The sequence below is a fragment of the Abramis brama genome, assembly GCF_963993115.1.
Source record: "Abramis brama genome assembly, chromosome: 23".
NCBI lineage: Eukaryota > Metazoa > Chordata > Actinopteri > Cypriniformes > Leuciscidae > Abramis > Abramis brama.
This window is the reverse complement of record NC_139985.1, coordinates 8288482-8309054: the sequence shown is the minus strand read 5'-3', so window position 1 is coordinate 8309054 and position 20573 is coordinate 8288482. Positions and strand designations below refer to the sequence as shown.

Here is a 20573-nt window from a genome sequence, read left to right as displayed (position 1 = left end):
TTCCTCTTTACTTTTTCATAAATCCACCTCACTGTTTAGATGCATCACGTTTCCTAGCAACTCCAGCACCTAACTTGACCTAACTTGATGTGCCATGATGTCAGGCTATGATTTTTTTTTTTTTTTTTTTAGTTTTTTTGCTTTCTGTGTCTGTTTAGATCTCACCCCAGGAGATGTCCGAGAGTTGTTTTTGGGTCATCGCCAAAGAGGATCGTTACGAGAACGAGGACCTGCTTACCAGGCTGGCCGTTACCTTCGGCACACAGCGAGCCGGTCAGTCAATGTTAATGTTTCTTTGTAGTTCTGCAAATAAACCTGATGCACTGCATAAATACTGCGCTGTGTTAGCATAATAAATAATTTAAACGCTTTGTTTTGTTTTTTTGGAAACTCTGCCTAGCCACAGTTGCCATGTTTCCATCCAAAGTTGGGGATTTTACTTTTGCACAATATTGGAATATCGCATAAAACATTTGCAAATAAAGCGTGTTCTATAAAACGGTATTGGTATTTAGCACTCGATATTTTCATTAAAATGCGCACGCATCACTGGCGTGACCACCACAACATTGCCCAACATCAAATGGCAACATAATGAAAGCGGAACGAAACTGCGCTACTCATTATTTTGTGTTTCACGGACCTTTATCAGTTGACACTAGTGCAGCGCAAGACGATCTTGATCAAGCGACACTGTTACTACACAGCGCTAAGAGATCCAGTAAAGTAGGCATTTGAGCATTTGAATTCGCCACTGAAGTAATAACATCGCTGCGAGATCTAGTGAGGAGCATTCAAATTTCTCCGTTGTTAACAGATTAAACAGCGCTGACGTGGAAACTAAGAGAAACATTGTGCCATGAATGAACTAGTTATAGTTATAGTCCACAAATCAGCAACATTCACCATGGATTTAGTATAGTAACACTAACTGTAACCATGGAAGTTTGGCAGGAATAGTAAAATGCTCTAAGTGCGTCTCACATGTTTTTCCAGCACTTCAAAACTAAAATATTATCATATTTAAATGTTATTTTTAATGTTATGACCAGAACATAATTTGTTCATCAAAATTACCATCATTTATAAAACTAAAAGTTTCAAGATGTAGGAAAACTCACACTTGGCTTATTTAAAATATTTGTTCTTTTAATGAAAAAAAAAGAAGGAAAATGGCAGAGAAATTTCCTTGATTTAAATATATTTAAATCAAGGAAATTTCTCTGCCATTTTCCACTTTTTTATCTTTATATAAGATATAAAGAAGATATTTTTGTTTTTGACTGCTAAAACTAATATAATTTGTTGTTTGCCCTAATAATGTGGATAAATAAATAAAAAAACAGTGGTTTAAATTCAGACGTTTCTACTTGTCTTTAAAAAAAAAAAAGGTTATAAAAAATGTCATATTAATAATGTCAATTATCGATACCGAACGATATGAAACATTATATTGTGATACATTTTTTTAGCTATATCACACAGCCCTATTGGCAACTAGTCTTTTCTGTGTTTTTTATACACATTTTTAGAATGTATGCTCATCTTGGCATTTACATCCAGCATTTTTTATACAGTATCCCAAAATTCACATAAAAATGGCTGTAGACATATCTAGTGAAATAATAACGAGGATGTAGATATTATAAAGAACTAACCTTGATTTATTTATTTATTTATATTTTTTTCTGGCTGCGTGTAGCACCTGTAGCTCTACGTATCTTTCTTAATAATTGCATTTTTAGAAACGAATGAAGTTTTCTGAAGTTTGAACAAGGTTTCTAATCACTTCAGTCTAACCTCCAGGCTTTATGTGGCACATTTCAGCTCATAGTTTTAGTAATGTTTCTTAATAAAATACAAGCCTGCAAAGAGGCTGATATTGAAGAATGAGTCAGCACTAAATTATATTAGACCCTACTGCAAACTCGCTGCCTGTCAGTAAATGCAACAAAGCACAGTTGCTCAGTGGTTAGCCAATCATATCTTAAAGAACACAAGTTTTAGCTTAGGATTTTGAATGTTTTAATTTGGTAGTAACATTTTCTTGTATTCAAATTGAGGAAGTGAAAGTATTCAGACTTAAAATCAAGAATCAGCTTTCAAAATGTTCTACCTTCATCAGTCAGACTTGTAACCTTCCTTGAATGAGCTACGTGGGCTTTAGAGAGACAGACTCCCCAAGCTGTTGGATGTTCCCTCCAACTCTTCGACAGGACGTTGCCTACTGCTGTCACGATTGGGTTTTTGTACTGCTACCCACACACAGACACTAAATAAACCAAAGTTATACACACCAGAAATTAGTTTTGTACTAGTTTTGGATTTAGTCATTTAAACATTTCTACAGCCACAAGATAATTAAGATCTCTCTCTACCCCCCCCCTGATGATTTATTCACATTAAGCTTGTTTTGAATTGCTCCGGCATGTTGCTTTACTTGATTTTCTTTTCAATTATTCATATCAGCATTGTCTACCTGTCACTACTCAGCTCTATATGCAGATATCTCTTTCTCTCTCTCTTCCATCCTTCTCAGTACCCACAGGGATGATGTTATGCGACTGAACCTTGAATTATGCACACAGTTTAAGATGTCTAGCTTCAATAGGGCAAATGGTGAAAGCGTGTTTTACAAGGTTGTCAGATTATTTAAATTTAAATAAACCTAAAATGTGTGTGAGGCAGATATTTTACATGTTGGCGAATCTGACTTTAATTATGCGAACATCATCATCCTCAACTCCGTCAGGTAAACAAAGCTCATCTTCCTCATTGTGATTTCTTGCTCACTTTCTTCATAACTATTTTATCTGTCCATTTTACTTACTTGTGAACATAAGTGAAAAACTTTTTAATGAGTTTGCTTCAAAGTCTCTACTGGATGCTTTAGAGTGTTTTTTGTTGTAAGAGAAGCCTTTGAACTAGCCGTGTTTAGTTTTATTCCGGGTAATGTCATTCCAGATCAATTCAACTGAGATGATCAGAACAATGTGTCAAAGAGAATCTACACATACATAGTAAATACTATGAATTCACTGTGACTTTTTAGTACAACTACTGGTTATTACACATTCAGGCAACAGCTAACCAGTGGCATTCAGATAACTCTATGGATAAAAATAAAAGCCCCTAAATATATATAAAAAAAATATTTTAGTATTTTTATTGCGATATTATTATTATTATTATTATTATTATTATTATTATTATTATTATTATTATTTTTTTTTTTTTTTTTTTTTATTTATTTTTTTACATCTGAAATTACGCTAATAGTGGGTATAAAAAAGATAGAATTTATTTGTATTTGCTTTGAATTAAGTGCAGTAACAATATAATTATAAGCAAGTCTTTATACATCCCAAATATACATCTACTTATATTTTAGGATGTATATATATATATAGAGCGCTAATAGATCATCATATTTCAGGTTCTTTGACATAAAAATGTGCCTTTTGGAAACATTAATGAATGTAAGTCTCATTGGTACCAATTGGTTAATGGCCGATGGGCTTCATGTGTGTTAATTGCAATGTGTATGTCCCGTGTCTGCTTTGCACAAGATTGACCCTCTTAACTTTTGCTAACCGCTCTGTCTAGGTTAGATTATTTGGATGGACTTTATAGTCCGGCTCTGTCTGTTAACCTAAAGCAGGATTTGGTGCTGTCAGTCATACGCTCTCCAATCTTTGAGAAATGAAGACAACCTGTCAGATTCCACTTCACTTTACTTCAGGCCTGAGAACGCCGTGTTCCCAGATGTGATTACAGAACTCATGACAGCCGAAAACCAGACTTCCTCTCAAAGAACCAAGCGCTCAGCATCTCCGGTCACCCAGGGGCCCATCAGAGTTCTTTCACATCTCACTCGCAGATGGACTTCTCCTCTGTCTCCTTTCACTCCTCATCAAGTGTATTTGGGAGCTGCGGCGAGTGCTTTTGTATCAGTTTTATTTATTCATTGCCTTTCTTTAAGGAGCAGAAGCTAACGTTTTGAAACCTCATGTCAGGACTGCATCCGTAACGGCGGCGCACTGATCCCCCGCTCGCTGCTCTTTATCCCGTCTCTCAAGCTTTCTTAATTTCCCTTAAGTGCACCAACATCTGGAGCCCAATTAAACATTAACCAGAAGAATCAAGACTTCTACTCGCTAAAATATTAATTTTCACTGCTGCTGTTCGTTGTTCTCTGCTGTTGTTGTGCTCGCCATTGTTCGTCCCTGAAATGACTGCTCTGATTGAACAGACGTTTGCTTTTTTCAGTCTGAAATCTGTTAAAGTCCTGTTATTTTGCCACATCCTCTTTCCGTCAAAGCGGCAAAGTGTAGGAAACAATCACCAGCAAGCTGCTTAGAGCAAGCTTGCCCTGCCTCTGTCTTTCATCAACCCTCTATCACAATGATTCAGGCCTTTGTTGGACCATTGAGTGATTGCTGGAATAGAGCCCACACACACAAACACATGCCCTGCAATCTGCCACCCTGATACTACCGTCTGCAGTTTCACACGACTTGCTAAACTTATCCATCTGTCAGAAGTCAGTCAGTCAGAAGTCAGTGAGGAATCATTGGCATTGGGAGTTTGAGTGCTGGATGTCCAAGGAACCTTAGTAGATGAGTGTAGGAAGGATCAGTATGAAGGATTTTGGATGCTGTTAAATTTGGTCACTCACTACTCTGTTTTAATATTTCTTATTACACACTTGTAATTGACATTACTGTTCTCTCTTTAAATGAGTCATGTCATGAATTTTCTTTCCTTCCTCAGGTTTCAAACTTGATAATTACTGGACATGCTATCTTGCCCTCAATCCACAATTTGATCCATCCATTTATTGAGTTTGGCTTGGACCTAATGATTCTTTGGCTGAAAGAATTGTGAATTGTGGAACATTCATTCAGAACATTCATTCAGAAGACGAGACAATGTTCTTTATTAAACTCATAAAAGTTAAAAGAATTACGGGAATACTGGATTCTAAACAACAAAGAAATGTCACAGTCAAGACCTCGAAGCAGATATGAGGGAGAAACACCTCATGTGCCACTCACGAGTATAAAGGTCTTTCCTTGCCATTAATGCTTGGATAACACGCCTACTCCTTCGATTAAAAATAATGGCTAGTGTGGTGGCTAGGATGTACTTAAACCTACCAACATCATTGCCATGATTTTTGGAATGACAAAAATAAATAAGTTTTAGTCGCATAACATCGGTTAATGGAAACAGTCATTTCGCAATAGTTTTTTATCGACATTTAGAAAATCGCAAAAGTTTTGCGCAAATCTGTAATGGAAACACAGCTAGTGATAATAAAGAACTTTCTTGATTTCTGAAGTAAAGGCCGCTGAAAATCAGCTTTGCCATAAATGACATTTTAAAATATATTAAAATAGAAAACACTTATTCAGTTGTAATATTTTTTTAAATGTATTAAAATAGAAAACACTTATTCAGTTGTAATAATATTTCACAATAGTATAGTTTTTACAAAATTTGATGAAGTGTGATTTAGGCATTATAAATCGCTATCCCATGTGCTCTTTAAGTGGACTCAAATCAGTAGATGAACCGAATTGTTCATGACAATGATTTTTTTTTTAATTTTTAGAAAATGTTATCTTTTGAAATATAAGGATAAGAATACAATTTAAGGGTCTACAAAACAAAGGGAAAAAAAGATAAATGTATTATACGATCCTCTAATTACTGGTCTTTTATTGGCTGAACCTCCCATGGCTTCATTTACATTAAATGGACAACGTGCACTCAGAGCTTTTCAGGATTGTAAAATATTATATTTTAGTATTGCATTATACCATACCACTGTTTCATACAATAAAAAAGAACATTTGATCCCACACACAAAAAGGAAACAATGTAATGTGAAAATAAATAAATGCAGCTCCAGCACTATTATTTACAACATTGAAAATGCTGTTATTCAAGCAGACAAACAAACATTGTTGTAAACGTTTTCATTATAAATCTGACACTTTTCTTGATTTATTTATTCCTTCTCTTTATTTGAGGTTTCAGTTCTCTCTCCTTCCTGAAATAACAGCAAGAGAGTACAAGCATCTTTAACAATGTGGTCTTTGCTGCTTTAATGGCTGGTTATTTTGTTCAAGATATTGCGAGTTCTGAGGTGAGCGTGTCCCTCTTGTCAGATGACGCTTCCGCTGCCCCATTGACTTGAATGTGGGAGGGAGCAGGTGTGAGTGTGTTCGTTATGTGTGACTTTGTATGTATGTCATCTGTCACGCCTGCTTTGTTTTTGTGAGAGAGTGTGAGCACAGGTGTTGTAGCCTCTTTGAGTTGATAACATCTGCAGGGGCCAAATCTCTTTTCCGCCCACCCCTCCAGATGTGGCCCGTCCTCTGGGAGCAGGTGCCTAGGCGGTGTTGCTGAGCCGAACGGCTGTTGGGACGTCCCAGGGGAATGCTTCGCCGGTGGTACTGTTTTCCTAATAACAACCTATGAAAACTGTCAGACTGTAACCTGAAAGAAAACCCCACCAGAAGTGACGTTCAGCGTTGTGTAATATGACCCTTATTTCACAAGTTGCAAATTGCTGATGGATGAAATGGTATGAGGTAGATCTAGCTTGTGAGTTTGTATTATCGGTCCAGAAACTTCTCCAGGTCATACGGCATAAACATAATTGAGTTTAGCGAGACTGATATATTCCAGAGTCCTTCATGACATGGTGTTAAATGTGATTTCTTGTAGGCATGATGCACATTATTCAGCACATTTTCCCCCTCTTTGTGAGCAGTTGTGTAGGTGTAATTGTGTATCTGTGTCATCAAGGCCTTATTTTGTTATTTATATAGGTTGTCACGTATAAACTAAATATTGGCTCTGGTTTTTCTGTAAGACATACTAAACTGTGTAAAGAAAACTCACGGTTGGCCCACACAAAATCTGTGCTTACAGAAAGGTCTGTATAATTAGAGTCCCTCATTCACACAATTTTACCCATTCCTTACCCTTGCATTTTTGTTTGATATTTTTTTGGGCTAATTTGTTTGTACTTACAGCTGCCAATAACAGTTCAGTGCTCAATGTTTTTCCATGTTTAAATCAGTTCCACAGATTTCCCTTCAAAAAGCTCCATCAAAGCTCCATAGATTCCATATGGCCAAGTTCAGAGGTGTACTGGGGGTGACAACTGCATTTAAATGGAGTAAATCTCTTAAGTTATTGTTATCTGTCTATCCTTCGATCGATCGTTCATATGTGGCCGTAGGTAGATAGTAACAGAAAAAGCCTTGATTTTATCTTCCTTGTCCAGATACAGATGAAGCCTATCTGCAGTCATTTATTTCTTCAACCAGACATTTATCTCTAAACATGTGCTTTTGGGTTATCCTCATCTGCCTAATGTGTCTTAGAATCTGTCCCCGCCATGTAATTTCCTGTTCAGATATAAAGCTTGGCATGGCAAAACTGCCATTCATGCCAAGCACTTCTCACTTTTGCATTCTTCCCTCATCTGCAGCAAGCATTACTGTGTGAGAGCGAGATAAACACACACTTCTGCTTGCACTGCTCACACCCTGGATTCTCAACAATCCCTAAAATCAGACTGAAATGAATGATAAAAACTGGGCGTGAGGGGAACAAAAAGCTCAAAGGTTGCGCTGAGTTTGCATGGCTTTTACTGAGCTCAGGTTCCCCCGGAGATGGTCCTCTCACGACTGTCCTGATAGAGATTATAGGATGTGGAGGCAGAATTGAGGATGAGGAGGAGAGAACCTTCAGATTTGCTTGCCAAGTCAAGCACATCTACATTGAAAATGTTTTTGTGGGCGCATGTTCATAGAAAAGGAATATTTTCTATTTGGTTGTATGACGTCAGTTGTTCCGCCCAATTTCAGATGGGAAATGTCTGAGACGTCTCACTCCTGAGACGCGTGTGCAAGGAGTTGCTGGGGTTTTTTTTATGCCCATTTACACGAATAGAAGAGAAAGTACATTCAAGGATCAGGAATGCATATCATAAAGTGCTCATGTAACACTGACTAAAGGACTCCAGAAAAAAAATGTGAAGGTCTAAAATGAGCAGAAGCTTTCTGATGTCTTAATCTGTATATGTGTTGTTGCTGTTGTTCAGCACAGAGTTTGGTTTCCTAGATCAGAGAGATGAAGCATGTCTGTCTCTTTCATCATCCCTCTATTCTTAGCGTATTTCACTGCTTTTTTTCCAACCTGTATTGAGCTGTATTGCGGTTCTTTTCTGTTTTCCTTTCACTCGTTCGTTCCTTTCTTTCTTTCTTTCTCTCTCTCTCTCTCTCTCTCTCTCTCTCTCTCTCTCTCTCTCTCTCTCTCTCTCTCTCTCTCTCTCTCTCTCTCTCTCTCTCTCTCCCTCCCTCCCTCCCTCCCTCCCAAGACAAACTATTCTTTGAGGGGTCAGAAGTTCTGTGAAAGCTACAGATTGACCATAATGATTTACATATTTTTATATAATTATTTGTAATTGTTTATACTTTATAAAAATGTTTGAACCGTTGCAAAACAGCTTGCTTGTTATCGCTGTTGTGCTAGTCGTTAATTTGCCTCTTTCTTCCCTGATTCATTGCAAAACATTTGTTGTTTTTTACATTTGCCTTTGCAATCACGTATATAATAATCACTTTCTCCTCCTCCTCTTACTCTCAAGAATGAATGTCTCTCTGCACACCTTTTCACACATCACCCATGTTGTTGATCATTTGCATTAATCTCCACAACTCTCTCTCTCTTCTCTTTCTTCCTCCTTTCTTTCTGAGACCTGCTGGCTGAGGGTTCAGTGCAAATGCAGTCTGAAGAGGCATATGATTGAACATTGCCTTTATATGGACACACTCAAACACCTGCGTTTCTGTAAGCATGTAATTAAAGGCTTTTGGCCCACAAAACTGGTAGAAGACACTTATCGACTCAGAAGCATCTCCAAGATGATAGAAAGCTAACTGTCATGCATTAGTGTATATTCATTGAATTGTTGCTGTATACTACACATATGTGTGAAAACTTCGTGTTAACATGCTTATGGGCACCTGTCATTAGCCCTGTAATTTAGTGTTTATTTTGTTGCTTATATATACACTTGTTTTAGAGAGTATGTATTGATAATTGCAAATAGCTCACACTACTGAGTGACATTAAATAACTCTGCGAGTGTGTGTGCAATGTGCATGTAATAAAATACAACATAATTACTTTGGCTGTGTTTGAGCTGTCCCATCACTTAATAGTAAGTGATGACTCCACTCAAAGAGTCAATTGCAGATCACAATTCACTCATACACATGTTCCAACCTCCCAGACCATCAAACACCTGCCTCAAAACCTCTCCATCGCAGATTAACCAGCACCATCTAAAACTCATGGGAGAGAATCATGACTATAGTGCAGACATGCAAAGAGAGTAAAATAGCATGATTTGTGTTTGATGTTGAAGTGTTTGTTGTCTTCATTAATTAATTCATTAATGTTACGACTGTTTGTAGAACGGTGATATGTCTTTGCTGTTGACTAAAATAGTTCTTGCTCTCGCTTTCTCAAAACAAGAATCAGAAAGGGCATTGCTTTTTTCACTTTGGCAACAGAAGTTTTCAGTACTTCTAGAGAGACAACATTTTCACACACGGAATAAAAGAAAATGCAGATTGTAGTGCAGAAATGCAGTTGGTATAAATAAATGTGCATTTACACACATGCAGTTGTACTGTAGTTGCACTAGGGCTGCACGATTATGACAAAAATCATAATTGCCGATTATTCCCTTTAAATTGTAATTGCGATTATTAATTACGATTATTACAATTTACATTGAATATATATATATATATATATATATATATATATATATATATATATATATATATATATATAATATGCATATTATTATACATGTTTACTTAAAGATTGTGAACACACACACTGTCCCCCTTTACTTAACATACACATAAATTGTAAGAATATGACTAATAGTAAAGACTACTAAGAAATAAACATTAGGCCTATGCTAAAGCTATTAAATGGCAGTCCCAGACTAGCTTTTGTTAATACAATGTTGGTATGAGCGAGCCACCATAGTCATTTAAAAATATAAAAAATAACACAAAGTGAAAATAAAGTGGCATTTTGGGATTAATATTGAAACGACAGTTACCATGGTGAATACACAATATTAACAAGAACTGTTAATGAAACATGGAAACTGCTCCTGGTGAACAGAATGAAAATCATACCTGCATGTAAGTCCTTCTCAGCTAACACACGACATACCAGTAACGTGATTTATTGGTATTTTACTTTTATTTCGTGACTTACTAATTTACACCGTAACAACGTTGCATGCTCGTAGTTTCCTTTGCACTTTATACACAGCGTACGCCTCCGCATTTGCGCGTACAATTGAAGCGTGTGCGCTACGAGCACAGTAGCCTATAACGGCTGACATGACAGGAACGTCCGTTTTTCTGAGATGAAAGACTTTTTATTTCAGCGTACACATACGTCACTGCCTGGTAGTTCCTATTGTGCTGGGTTTTCTGAAGTAGTTGTGATTTGCCTCTCATAACATGCTCTAAATGCACGCAGAGTGTTTTTTTTTTGTGTGTTTTTTTGTAATCGTGGTTTTGAACGATTTTGTAATCGTGGCATCCATAATCGTAATCGTGATTAGAAATTCGATTAATTGTGCAGCCCTAAGTTGCACAAAGACTAAGAATGGAAATTGCTCTGTGAAGAAAGGTCATTGACTAGTGTTTGCTGTTCATGACATAGATGGCATTTGGAAAAAAAACACTGCTCTTATGTGTGTTTTTTTAGTGGACAATGATCTGTAGTCCCGGCCAGAGGGAAGTAGTTCAAAGAGGTTGTGGCCAGGGTCCGAGATGATTTTTTTTTTTTCAGCCCCGTTTTCTCCAGCCCGTTTTCTCCTCCTAGAGGGGTATAAGTCCTGGATGGGAGGGCAAGAGTGCATTAGTAATCCTCTTAGCAGTCCTGACTATCCATGTAGCCGCCTTTTGTCCAGTTCGGTAGCTGTCCTGTGCAGCTCTGTAACTGTGTGCTAAGTAACTAAATCAGGAACTTCTAGTAAAAGAGGAGGTACATCCTCTGCTAGGCCTTTTATCACAAGTCTAAATACGTGTGTGTGTATATTATATATAAAGCTTGGCATGGCAAAACTGCCATTCATGCCAAGCACTTCTCACTTTTGCATTCTTCCCCAGTCTGCAGAAAGCATTACTGTATGAGAGCGAGATAAACAAACACACTTCTGCTTGCACTGCTCACACCCTGGATTCTCAACAATCCTGAAAACCAGACCGAAATATATGATCATAACTGGGTGTGAGGGGAACAATAAGCTCAAAGATTGCGCTGAGTTTGCATGGCTTTTACTGAGCTCAGGTTCCCCCGGAGATGGCCCTCTCACGACTAACAAAGCCTCTCATTAAAGCATTATATATACACACACACACACACACATTTCATATTTGTAGTCCTTTATAGTTTGGGTGATTTTTTTTTTTTTTTTTTTTTTTTTTTTTTTTTTTATTTATTTATTTATTTATTTATTAAAAAATGCTGGATCAATTTGGCAAATCGGTTGCATTACAGTAAAACAAAATGAATCAGTATCTGAATCCATAAAAAAATATATATATATAATGATTTCCCCACCCATGCCACAACTCACAGCTTCACCACTGCTCTTTGTCATATCAACTCTCATATTGTCCTATGACTGTTTGCACATGCATGATCGACGCATCTGGATGAATTGGTGAGTTGACTGCTTTTGTTTCATGCGGAGGCTACTGGCGTGTCCATGACTAGTACTGTGTTTGAGAGAGGAGCGTTTGATCTGTAATGATGGACATAAGTGCAGTGCGTGGGCAGACAAATGTGGATGGATAAAGGGAGACATTAGTTCACGTTGAGTAGTTTTTGTTATATTAAAGAGAAAGAAAGAAAAAGAGTAATGAGGCTTTAACACTGATATGGCTGACTGACCTCAGCCTTTAAGGTTTGACCCTTTTTAACTAACACACCGTCATAGCACTGTTAGCTGTGTGTTTGAGGAGTAAAAGTGCTGCTACTACTGTATTGTCTAACCCCTCATCTTATATTACAGGGGTTTTTTCTGTGCACAACGTAGTAGATAATCTGTCTTTTTGACCCAATAAATGTGTAGTTAATTTATTTTATTTTTTTTGTGATAGTGTTTTGTGAACTCCTTCAAACATGTATTGGTAAAATTATGTTTTGAAAATGTGTAGGCACTAGGCAGTACAGCTGTATATGTTATTTATTGCATTTTTTTTATTTATTTTTTTTATCAAGACTTATGTGCCTACTGATCAGAAAACCATTCTGTGTTTCCTGTCATGGAATAAGAGATATTGATGTACTATGAACACATATTGTGAATTTCTAGAAGTGTAAAAAAAGTTTAAAATAATCTTCCTCAGCTGAAAATATTTTTGTAAGACGGATGATTAGAGCACATTGAGTTCCATAGTCACTCATACCCAGAATGAAATAGGATAGTATTGTTTCCTGACACCAAAATGACAGAGAAACTTTACAGAGAAGATAGCAGCTAAATAATGATAATAATAATCATAAAAAAAAACCTTAAAGAAAACCCTACTTATTTTAAGTGAATCTCGAAGTAAAAAAAAAAAAAAATGTTAGGAGTAATTAAGTACTAATTTAGTTTTTTCTTGCATAGTGTTGAAGTATGTGTCAGATCTGGAGTTTCCTGTTAATGATAAAAACGAAAAATCAGTTCATAATCTTATTTTTGGGTGCTTTGAAAGAACTGTTCTCTTAATAGCTGAGATGATAAAATATTAAGCATGTTAAAACATTATTTAAAAGTTAATCTTGGGTCATGACGCTGCTGCTGTCCAAAAGCTGCAGCTTTAATATTTCATAGTTCTCTGCGGAAGAGGAATATGAGAGATCTCTCCACATCTTTAACCTTGGATTATTTGTCTCTTATCATTTTTGTCAATACAATCGTCCATCTATCTAAAGACCAGACTTGAGTACATGGCATGTATATTTCAAACATGTATTGTGATGATTAAACAAACAGTAGACAGACAAGCTCCCTCATTTCTATCACTTTAGTTTAGCAGGATCTTTAAGAGTACTTATATTAATCTTTTATCCATTTTTTTTTTTTTTTTTTTTTTGCCACCATGGATCAGTTTTGGTCATCCCACATGCTTTTGTCTCAGTTTCTAATGCTCTGTCTCTCAGTGATTTAATTAACGCATTGTTGGAATGAGAAATGTACATTTTTACTGCCAAAACAAAAGCGGATGAGACAGTAGTCATAGTTATTATGATGAACTATATTTTAAATGTGAGTGGTGCTTACAAGTGCAAAACTCACCATCATGTGTGTTGTGGGTGGCGGCAGACGATATTTTCTAGCATTTGAAAAGAACTTGAAGCACAGTGGAATGGAACAGCATGCAGGGGTCTCAAGATGCATTTTTTGAAATTTGGACTATTGTTAACATGACATGGCATGCATAATAACTTAACGCTTGTGGTGGGACGTTTTGATAGCAACTGCCAAAGATATCTGAGTGTGTATCACCGTTGCTGGGCTTTAATGAAAATGCATGCAAAGACGCAACTTCTCTGAGAGGATGATTTTATCAAACTGTTTGTGTGTCTAGAATCCTAGATGTTAGCATTGTAAGATGCAGTGACTGCAGGAAATGGGAGTGACAGAGGGCACAGACTCTAATAAATGGGAGGGATAATTGTAGCCTGTACAGTAAATCAATACAACTCCTCACACCCAGGACTGTATGTAGCCTCAGGAAAGGCTGTTGATTTCCAATTTCCATGCTCATTAAAATGAAATGTGCCCTTTCCACTCTGTTAATTATGACGCTCTGCCAAGTTACTGTTGCAAACACGTATTCACTCTCGCACACACTCGTCTCGACCTCATATAACATTAGAATTCGCCTCAGCATGTGTCATCTTGTATATAAAAGGAAAATATGAATATCTAATTTCTGCTTTTCTTGTCTTTTCTCTTTTTAGGTAATTTTTCTATCTTTCATTTGCTGTAATTTCATGCTCGTCTCTTCTGATGGGAGCTGTACATTCTAAGCGAGTAGAAGGCACTCACTCTTTATTCAAGTGTCTAAAGCTTTTTTTCAAGGCGAGATACTACAGGTGAATAGGATAAAATTTTAAAATAATAGATATCACCATGAAACTTCCTCAGTTGATTACTTACACAAGTATATAAAAAAAATGTATTACAAGTTTTAGAAATTTGTATGTTTAATTATGCAAATTAGGCATTATCTAATTAAATATGCACGATTTTGCATATATTTTCGGTAGATAGATCTGAACATATGATAAAGCCAGGTGCAAAATTCTTTTTTCATTTTGTTTACACACAAGATGAAAATAAAAACTCAGAGGGATTTCAGGATATATGCTTTCATTACATAGGGAATCAAAATATACTGTCTATAGCCATAAAAAATAGATTTTCGCCATATTTTTTTTATTAAAATGTCACATAAATCAGGCCAGGAATGATTTATTAACAAATATATATATATATCTGTATATATATATATATTTATATATATATATATATATATATATATATATATATATATATATATATATATATATATATATATATATATATATATATATATATATATACACACACAAATATAAAATAATATCTTCAGAATACTGCTAAGTGTATAACTGGAAATTTTGGTGTACATAGGTGGGCAGTTAAAGATTTAGATAGCTCTAAATGAGAAATCGTCGTTAGCTTTAAATCCCCCTTTGGACATTCACGATTGGTTACTGATAGAAAGGAAATGCCCATATTTGGGTTACATAGCGTTGTGCAGGAGACTCGGAGCTTTACAGCGATACTGGTCATGACAGACTTCAGTAAACAGAAGGATCTCGGCATGCCGTGTTGGAATGCTAACTTCCTGGTAAATTCGGGAGAAACTTACTGCCGCAAGTAAACAAAATGTAATAAAATAAACATCTTAATGTATATTTTCAACGTTTTCTTTATAGCAGCTTGAAAGAACACATATTGAAGGAGTAAACTAGCCCAAAATCTCAAAACTGACCACTACATGAAAAATCTATGTTTTTGCCTGCCGTGTCTTGCCTTAACTAGATGAAAACACTTTGAAAACTCATTTTAAGCCTTTTTAATATCTGTCTGTAATCTAAAAGTCTTTTTGTGCATCTTATGAGACATTTTAGAGAAGAGAATCTGAGCTCCAAATGCACATTTCTTCTCCCTTTCTGTCTTCTCTGTCTTTCTTTGTGTCCGTTCTGGTCTAGAAAAATGTGTGTACTATTAATCGTTCCTGGCTGGAGGCTCGGCTCATGTGCTTGGGAGAGATCAGAAGGGAGGATTTGTGGTGGCTCGTGTCTCCCTACCAAAGACCAAAACAGAAGTACTGCTAACACTTACAGAATCTCATTTATCTTTTCGAGTGGCTCTCGGAAATGCATCATGCATCTTGAGATTTGATTTTCTTTCCGCCTGTCATTCATCTTTCTCACTAAGTTCTTGATTTGGGTATATAAGTGTGGCTTACATTGGTCAACTTAAAATTGACGCCGTTTATCGCCTTAATAGATCAATTGACACTGACTTTGACTTTTAATATACTCACCTAGGCCACTTGAACAGGCTATTTTAGTCGTTGTTTTGGGATACTGTCATATGTTATTCTATTTTCTACAATCCTTTCAATAACAAAATATTGATCAAATTGAAGCTCTATTACCATGGACATAGATTAAGATGCATTTAACTGTCCTTGAGCTTGACTTTCAGCCTTTAAAGGTAGAGTTTCACATAAATCTGGATTGTTTTCTGGGACAAATTTTTCATCATCTCAGCATCGCTAACTTTGCACTTTTCTGATAAATTCCCACTGGATAAATCCATTCCTGGCCTAAATCCCCTTTTATATTATATTCCGTTTCTCGCAAATCTGTCCAATTAAAGTATGCAACATAAAATGACTTGCAAGTATCGTTTCATGTTGATTTTAGATACTTTAGATAGCAGCTGCCCCAAGCCTGTGATCTGGTCTATCCCATCAGCCACCTAATTGTCTGAAACATGACTTTCTGAGCACGCAAGGATGGGGAAAAAAGGGAGATTAAAGAGGAGGGTGTTATTCTCATCTTAGCAAATTTCTTATTGAAACCCTGCACGCGCTTTCGATTTCTACATACTGCGCTCCTGTGACATTATCGCTTGCTGCAACATATAATAGAAAAGCTACATTAGCTTATTTTGCCTTCGATTAAATCTCATATCTCTCATAAAGCAATTTTCCCATGAAACACAGATAATATATGACCGGAAAAGTCTCCAGCAGAGAGGATGGTCTAGGCATTATGGATGCGTTGTCACTGCTTGGCCTTCTCTCTCAGGAATAGAATTAAACTCATGTCCCATAGCTCATAGCGGTTCAGAGGTGCCGAATGCATTGGTATGAATAGAGAGGGGTGTTTGTGATCCAATCAAAGCAGTACATCACCTTGACAAGGGCGCTAGTCGGGTCCCTAAACACACATGCACAAAGACAATGACGCACACTCAAACGAACCGAATATCTGATAAACGCAGAATAAAATGAAACCACTGATATTGTAAACACAGCGCATGTTGTCTTGGGAACCAGACCTGAAGCCTTTTTGGAAGTGATCTAAATTATAAATGTTTCCCACCTTCAAGGTTGTGCGTTTGGATTTAGAGTAAAGCCATTCGTGTTCCTGAACATTTAAATCTTTTTAATGCTCATTTGGAAGGTTTTTCTTTGTAGCATTACATTTATTTAGCTGATAGACCCTGACCTGGCGTAAATGAGGACTATTTCCTCTGCTCTGAACTCAATAATTGATGAATGCAGTTTTGTTTCTGTGAGAGTTGAAAACAATCAATTCCAAACAGAAGAGGAAAAACATCCCTCTTCTGAGAGGTACAACTACTTAATGTTCTCTTCAGATAAACCATAAGCAGGGCTTGATGCTTACTTTTTTGTGCTTGTGAGTTGCATTACAAAACTTTAGGGACGCAATGCAAATTTATCAAAAAATGTGTTTTACCTAGGTATGAGACATTCAAAAGCAAAATGATATGTATTATACATGTCACAATAATTGCTTTTATCACATTATATGGTATTAAAAAAATAGTTTTCCTCCTAACAGGTTTAATAACTTTTTTATAAAAAACTCTGAACATTTAAATACAACAAAACAACACACCAAAAATGATAAAGTAATCAAATTTTTCCAAACAGATTAAAGTGCAAAAGAATCATAGAACATTAGCACTTTACAATAAGGTCCCATTAGTTAAAATTAGTTAATGCATTAACTAGCATTAACAATTAGAAATGGCATTTGTTACAGTAGTTATTATTTGTTAACGTTATTTGATAAAAATACAACTAATCATTGTTAGTTCATGTTAGCTCAGGTCCATTAAATTATATTAACGGATACCACTTTTTATTTAAAAAATGTATTCGTAAATGTTGAAATTAACATAAATACTTAATTCATAAAAGCATAAACATAAATGCTTTAAAAAGTGTTTCTGATTGTTAATTCATGTTAACTAATGAATCAGATATTGTTACTTATTATAAAGTGTTACCGAACAGTAATAAAGAATCAGAACATTTTCATGTTTTAGTTTAAAATGTAAAAATGTTTAAAGGTACATAGTGCACCTTTAAGTTTGAAAGTAAATACCTATAAATTCTTTGAGTATTTGGTGCTGACCTGAACAACATAGTGAATACATAAATCTGAATGTCTGTTTGAAACACAAATACTGTTCTCGGGTGCTTTTTCTTACACAAACACATCACTTCGCTTCCTTTATTAAAAAGTGTGGAGCACTTTTATCATAGATGGATGCACTTTGATGAACTTCAAAAAATAAATGGCCATTCACTGCCATTATAAAGCTTGGAAGAGCCAGGACATTTTTTAATATAACTCAGATTATATTCATCTGAAAGAACAATGTCATATACACCTAGGATGGCTTGAGGGTGAGTAAATCCATGGGGTAATTTTCATTTTTGGGTGAACTATCCCTTTAAATTTAGTGCGTTTAAATGTGAGTACCTTTATGAAAGATTGTATAACTGTACTGTGTACAAAGAGAATTACAATGCTGAAAAACCTTTTCCAGTAACAACTTCTGGATTTTAAAATAAAGAACAAATGTTATGTTTGTGGTATACAGCCGCGGATCACTTGCTTGAAAGCACAATGAACCTGTGCTGCTGCTCTGCACCGCTTGCTTACTACAGTACATGCTGCATACGTACTGCAAACGGAGTATGTGTGAACCTGGCTTTAAAATGATAATGAAGGAGTTTGTTATACCATTTAAGATATTTAAGACATTTTATTCGTACTGGTGCTCCTAAATACATTTTACAGCTCGCACACATCTGCGCAAGTGAAATGCTTGCACTGTCGAGCCCAGCACAGGTTTGAGATAATGCTTGTTGTGGCTTGTTCCTCCAAAGCACTGGTCTCATTTTCTGCTCCCTGAGGTGTCTTTTGCTGATGAAGATCCTCAATGCTGTCAGCTGTGATATACTCACCGTGGGACAAAGAGACCGCCATTTTAAATGGCCTTTGATCAGATAAAAACATTCAGAAGGTATACATTTAGTTTTTGTTCTTGTTTTTCCTGCATTTTTGGCTCGATTTGTTTGCTTCATGTGGGACTTTTATTTATCGCAATCTTTTAGGGTGGAAAATACGGGTTTATTTTGGTTGCAGGGGGACTTTTTGTCACCATATGTGGGAGAGATGGCCTTCTTTGCACCACTGTTAATCTCACCAAGAAGAGATACACAGGCAGACATGGAGACTCTTCCACCCTCCAAAAATGTAAAGCACACCTCAGGGGATCGGTGAAGGTCATTCATCATGTAGACGCTGAACAAAGAATTCAGTCTCTGAAATGTTCATCATTTTTTTTCATACCTGCCAAGTTCATTCTTTAGGCTCAAAGACACCTACTGCCTCTTTAAAGGTAACATAATATAAGTGTGAAGACAAGCAGCACTGCTACTATTACTCATACTTTGGGTTATATATTTAAACAAAACCCTGATGTATTCATGTCCAATAGAGACATGAATGATACTTCAAATCACTTGGAGTATTCTGGAGAATTGTACAGTCACTTTTCTAAGCTAGACAAATTTCACCTGAGGAAAAAAAAAAGTATTTAAGGAGGTACTTGAGCAATATCTAAGGACCACAATATCTTGAGGATGGACTCTTTTGAAGTAGGCAATTGCAGAGAAAACTGCACAGAAGCACACTGTCACTAGCATTGTGGCAGCATTACGCTTTTTTTGTTTTGTTGAAAATGTCAGTTTGTTATTTTAGCGTTACAGTGTTTCCCTTAGAAATTTTTCCAGCAGCTGGCAATTTTTGTGGGCAGAAATGTTTAGACATACAAATATACCATCAACAGATTCAAGGCATGATTATTGCAGCACGTACCTTGAACTGGTCACAAACAAAAACCTTCATTTTATAATTTTAGACAGGATTATTCATGTTTTTCTTTTGTGTTAATTTTCAGCTATAAGGTAGGGGAAAAATGATAGGGGAAAAATGAAACGGCACAACCCAGAAAAAGATTATTTACAATTTATTGAAAATTTTATCTTAATGGCAAAGGCCACACCCAATCTGTGAGCACTTAATTTTTCTGGGCTTTTCATAGAAGATCTCTAAGGCTCTTTGGTAATTGAATGCTATTGTGGGGGGGCCATTAATGCTGGCACGCATGCACGTGGCCAGATGCTGTCCTTGTAGCCTATTCCTCAGGTCTGTCTTCACCTAGAAATAACTTAAAGGTGAATATTTTCACTGAATTTTTTTTTTTTTCAGTTAATTTTTTTTTCACTGAAATTTTTTAATATTCGGTAAAAATCCACGGTTCTCGGTACCAATTTCGCAGTTTGTACCACTTTCTCCTTTCCACAAGCGCTTGCTCTCCCGTGGCGTCTGTCGTTGCTATGCAACCATGAACAGAGAGGCGCACCTGGAAAAACGAGTGCTCTTCTATTATGAGAGTGCTTGCCGCATCTACATTTTAAATTACGAATTTGCACGCGCAAAAAACGCGCTATGTGAACGGCCTCTTATGGCAACGTGACATTAGCCTAATCGAAAATATTTCCATATGTGGCTCTTTCCTCCTTTCTTGTCAACAAGTGGATTCAGAGCCACCGCATTAGCAGCGCCGCCGGTCATCATATCTCATTGTTTTTAGGTGTATAAGTGAATGAAGTGAATGTCGTGATATTACTGATCATGTGAAGATTTTGCAGCGGCGCTGCTGAATACATTGTAGGGGAAACACTGCGTTATAATACAATTGTATTTATCAATATTTGTAATTGGCTTTTATCTTTATATTTTCAGTTTAATTTGAATTTTAGTATGCAATTAATTTTGTAATA

At 36.3% G+C, this 20573-nt stretch overlaps 1 protein-coding gene across 3 annotated transcripts in view; it reads left to right on the top strand.

The window, feature by feature from the left end:
• diaph3 (diaphanous-related formin 3) overlaps positions 1-20573 on the top strand; it is a 339063-nt gene that overhangs the window by 154910 nt on the left and 163580 nt on the right. For all 3 annotated transcript variants that reach the window (XM_084101805.1, XM_084101803.1, XM_084101804.1), the window contains one exon: positions 159-273. In XM_084101805.1, the coding sequence (XP_083957931.1) occupies positions 159-273 (115 nt within the window). The remainder of the gene's footprint in view (positions 1-158; positions 274-20573) is intronic.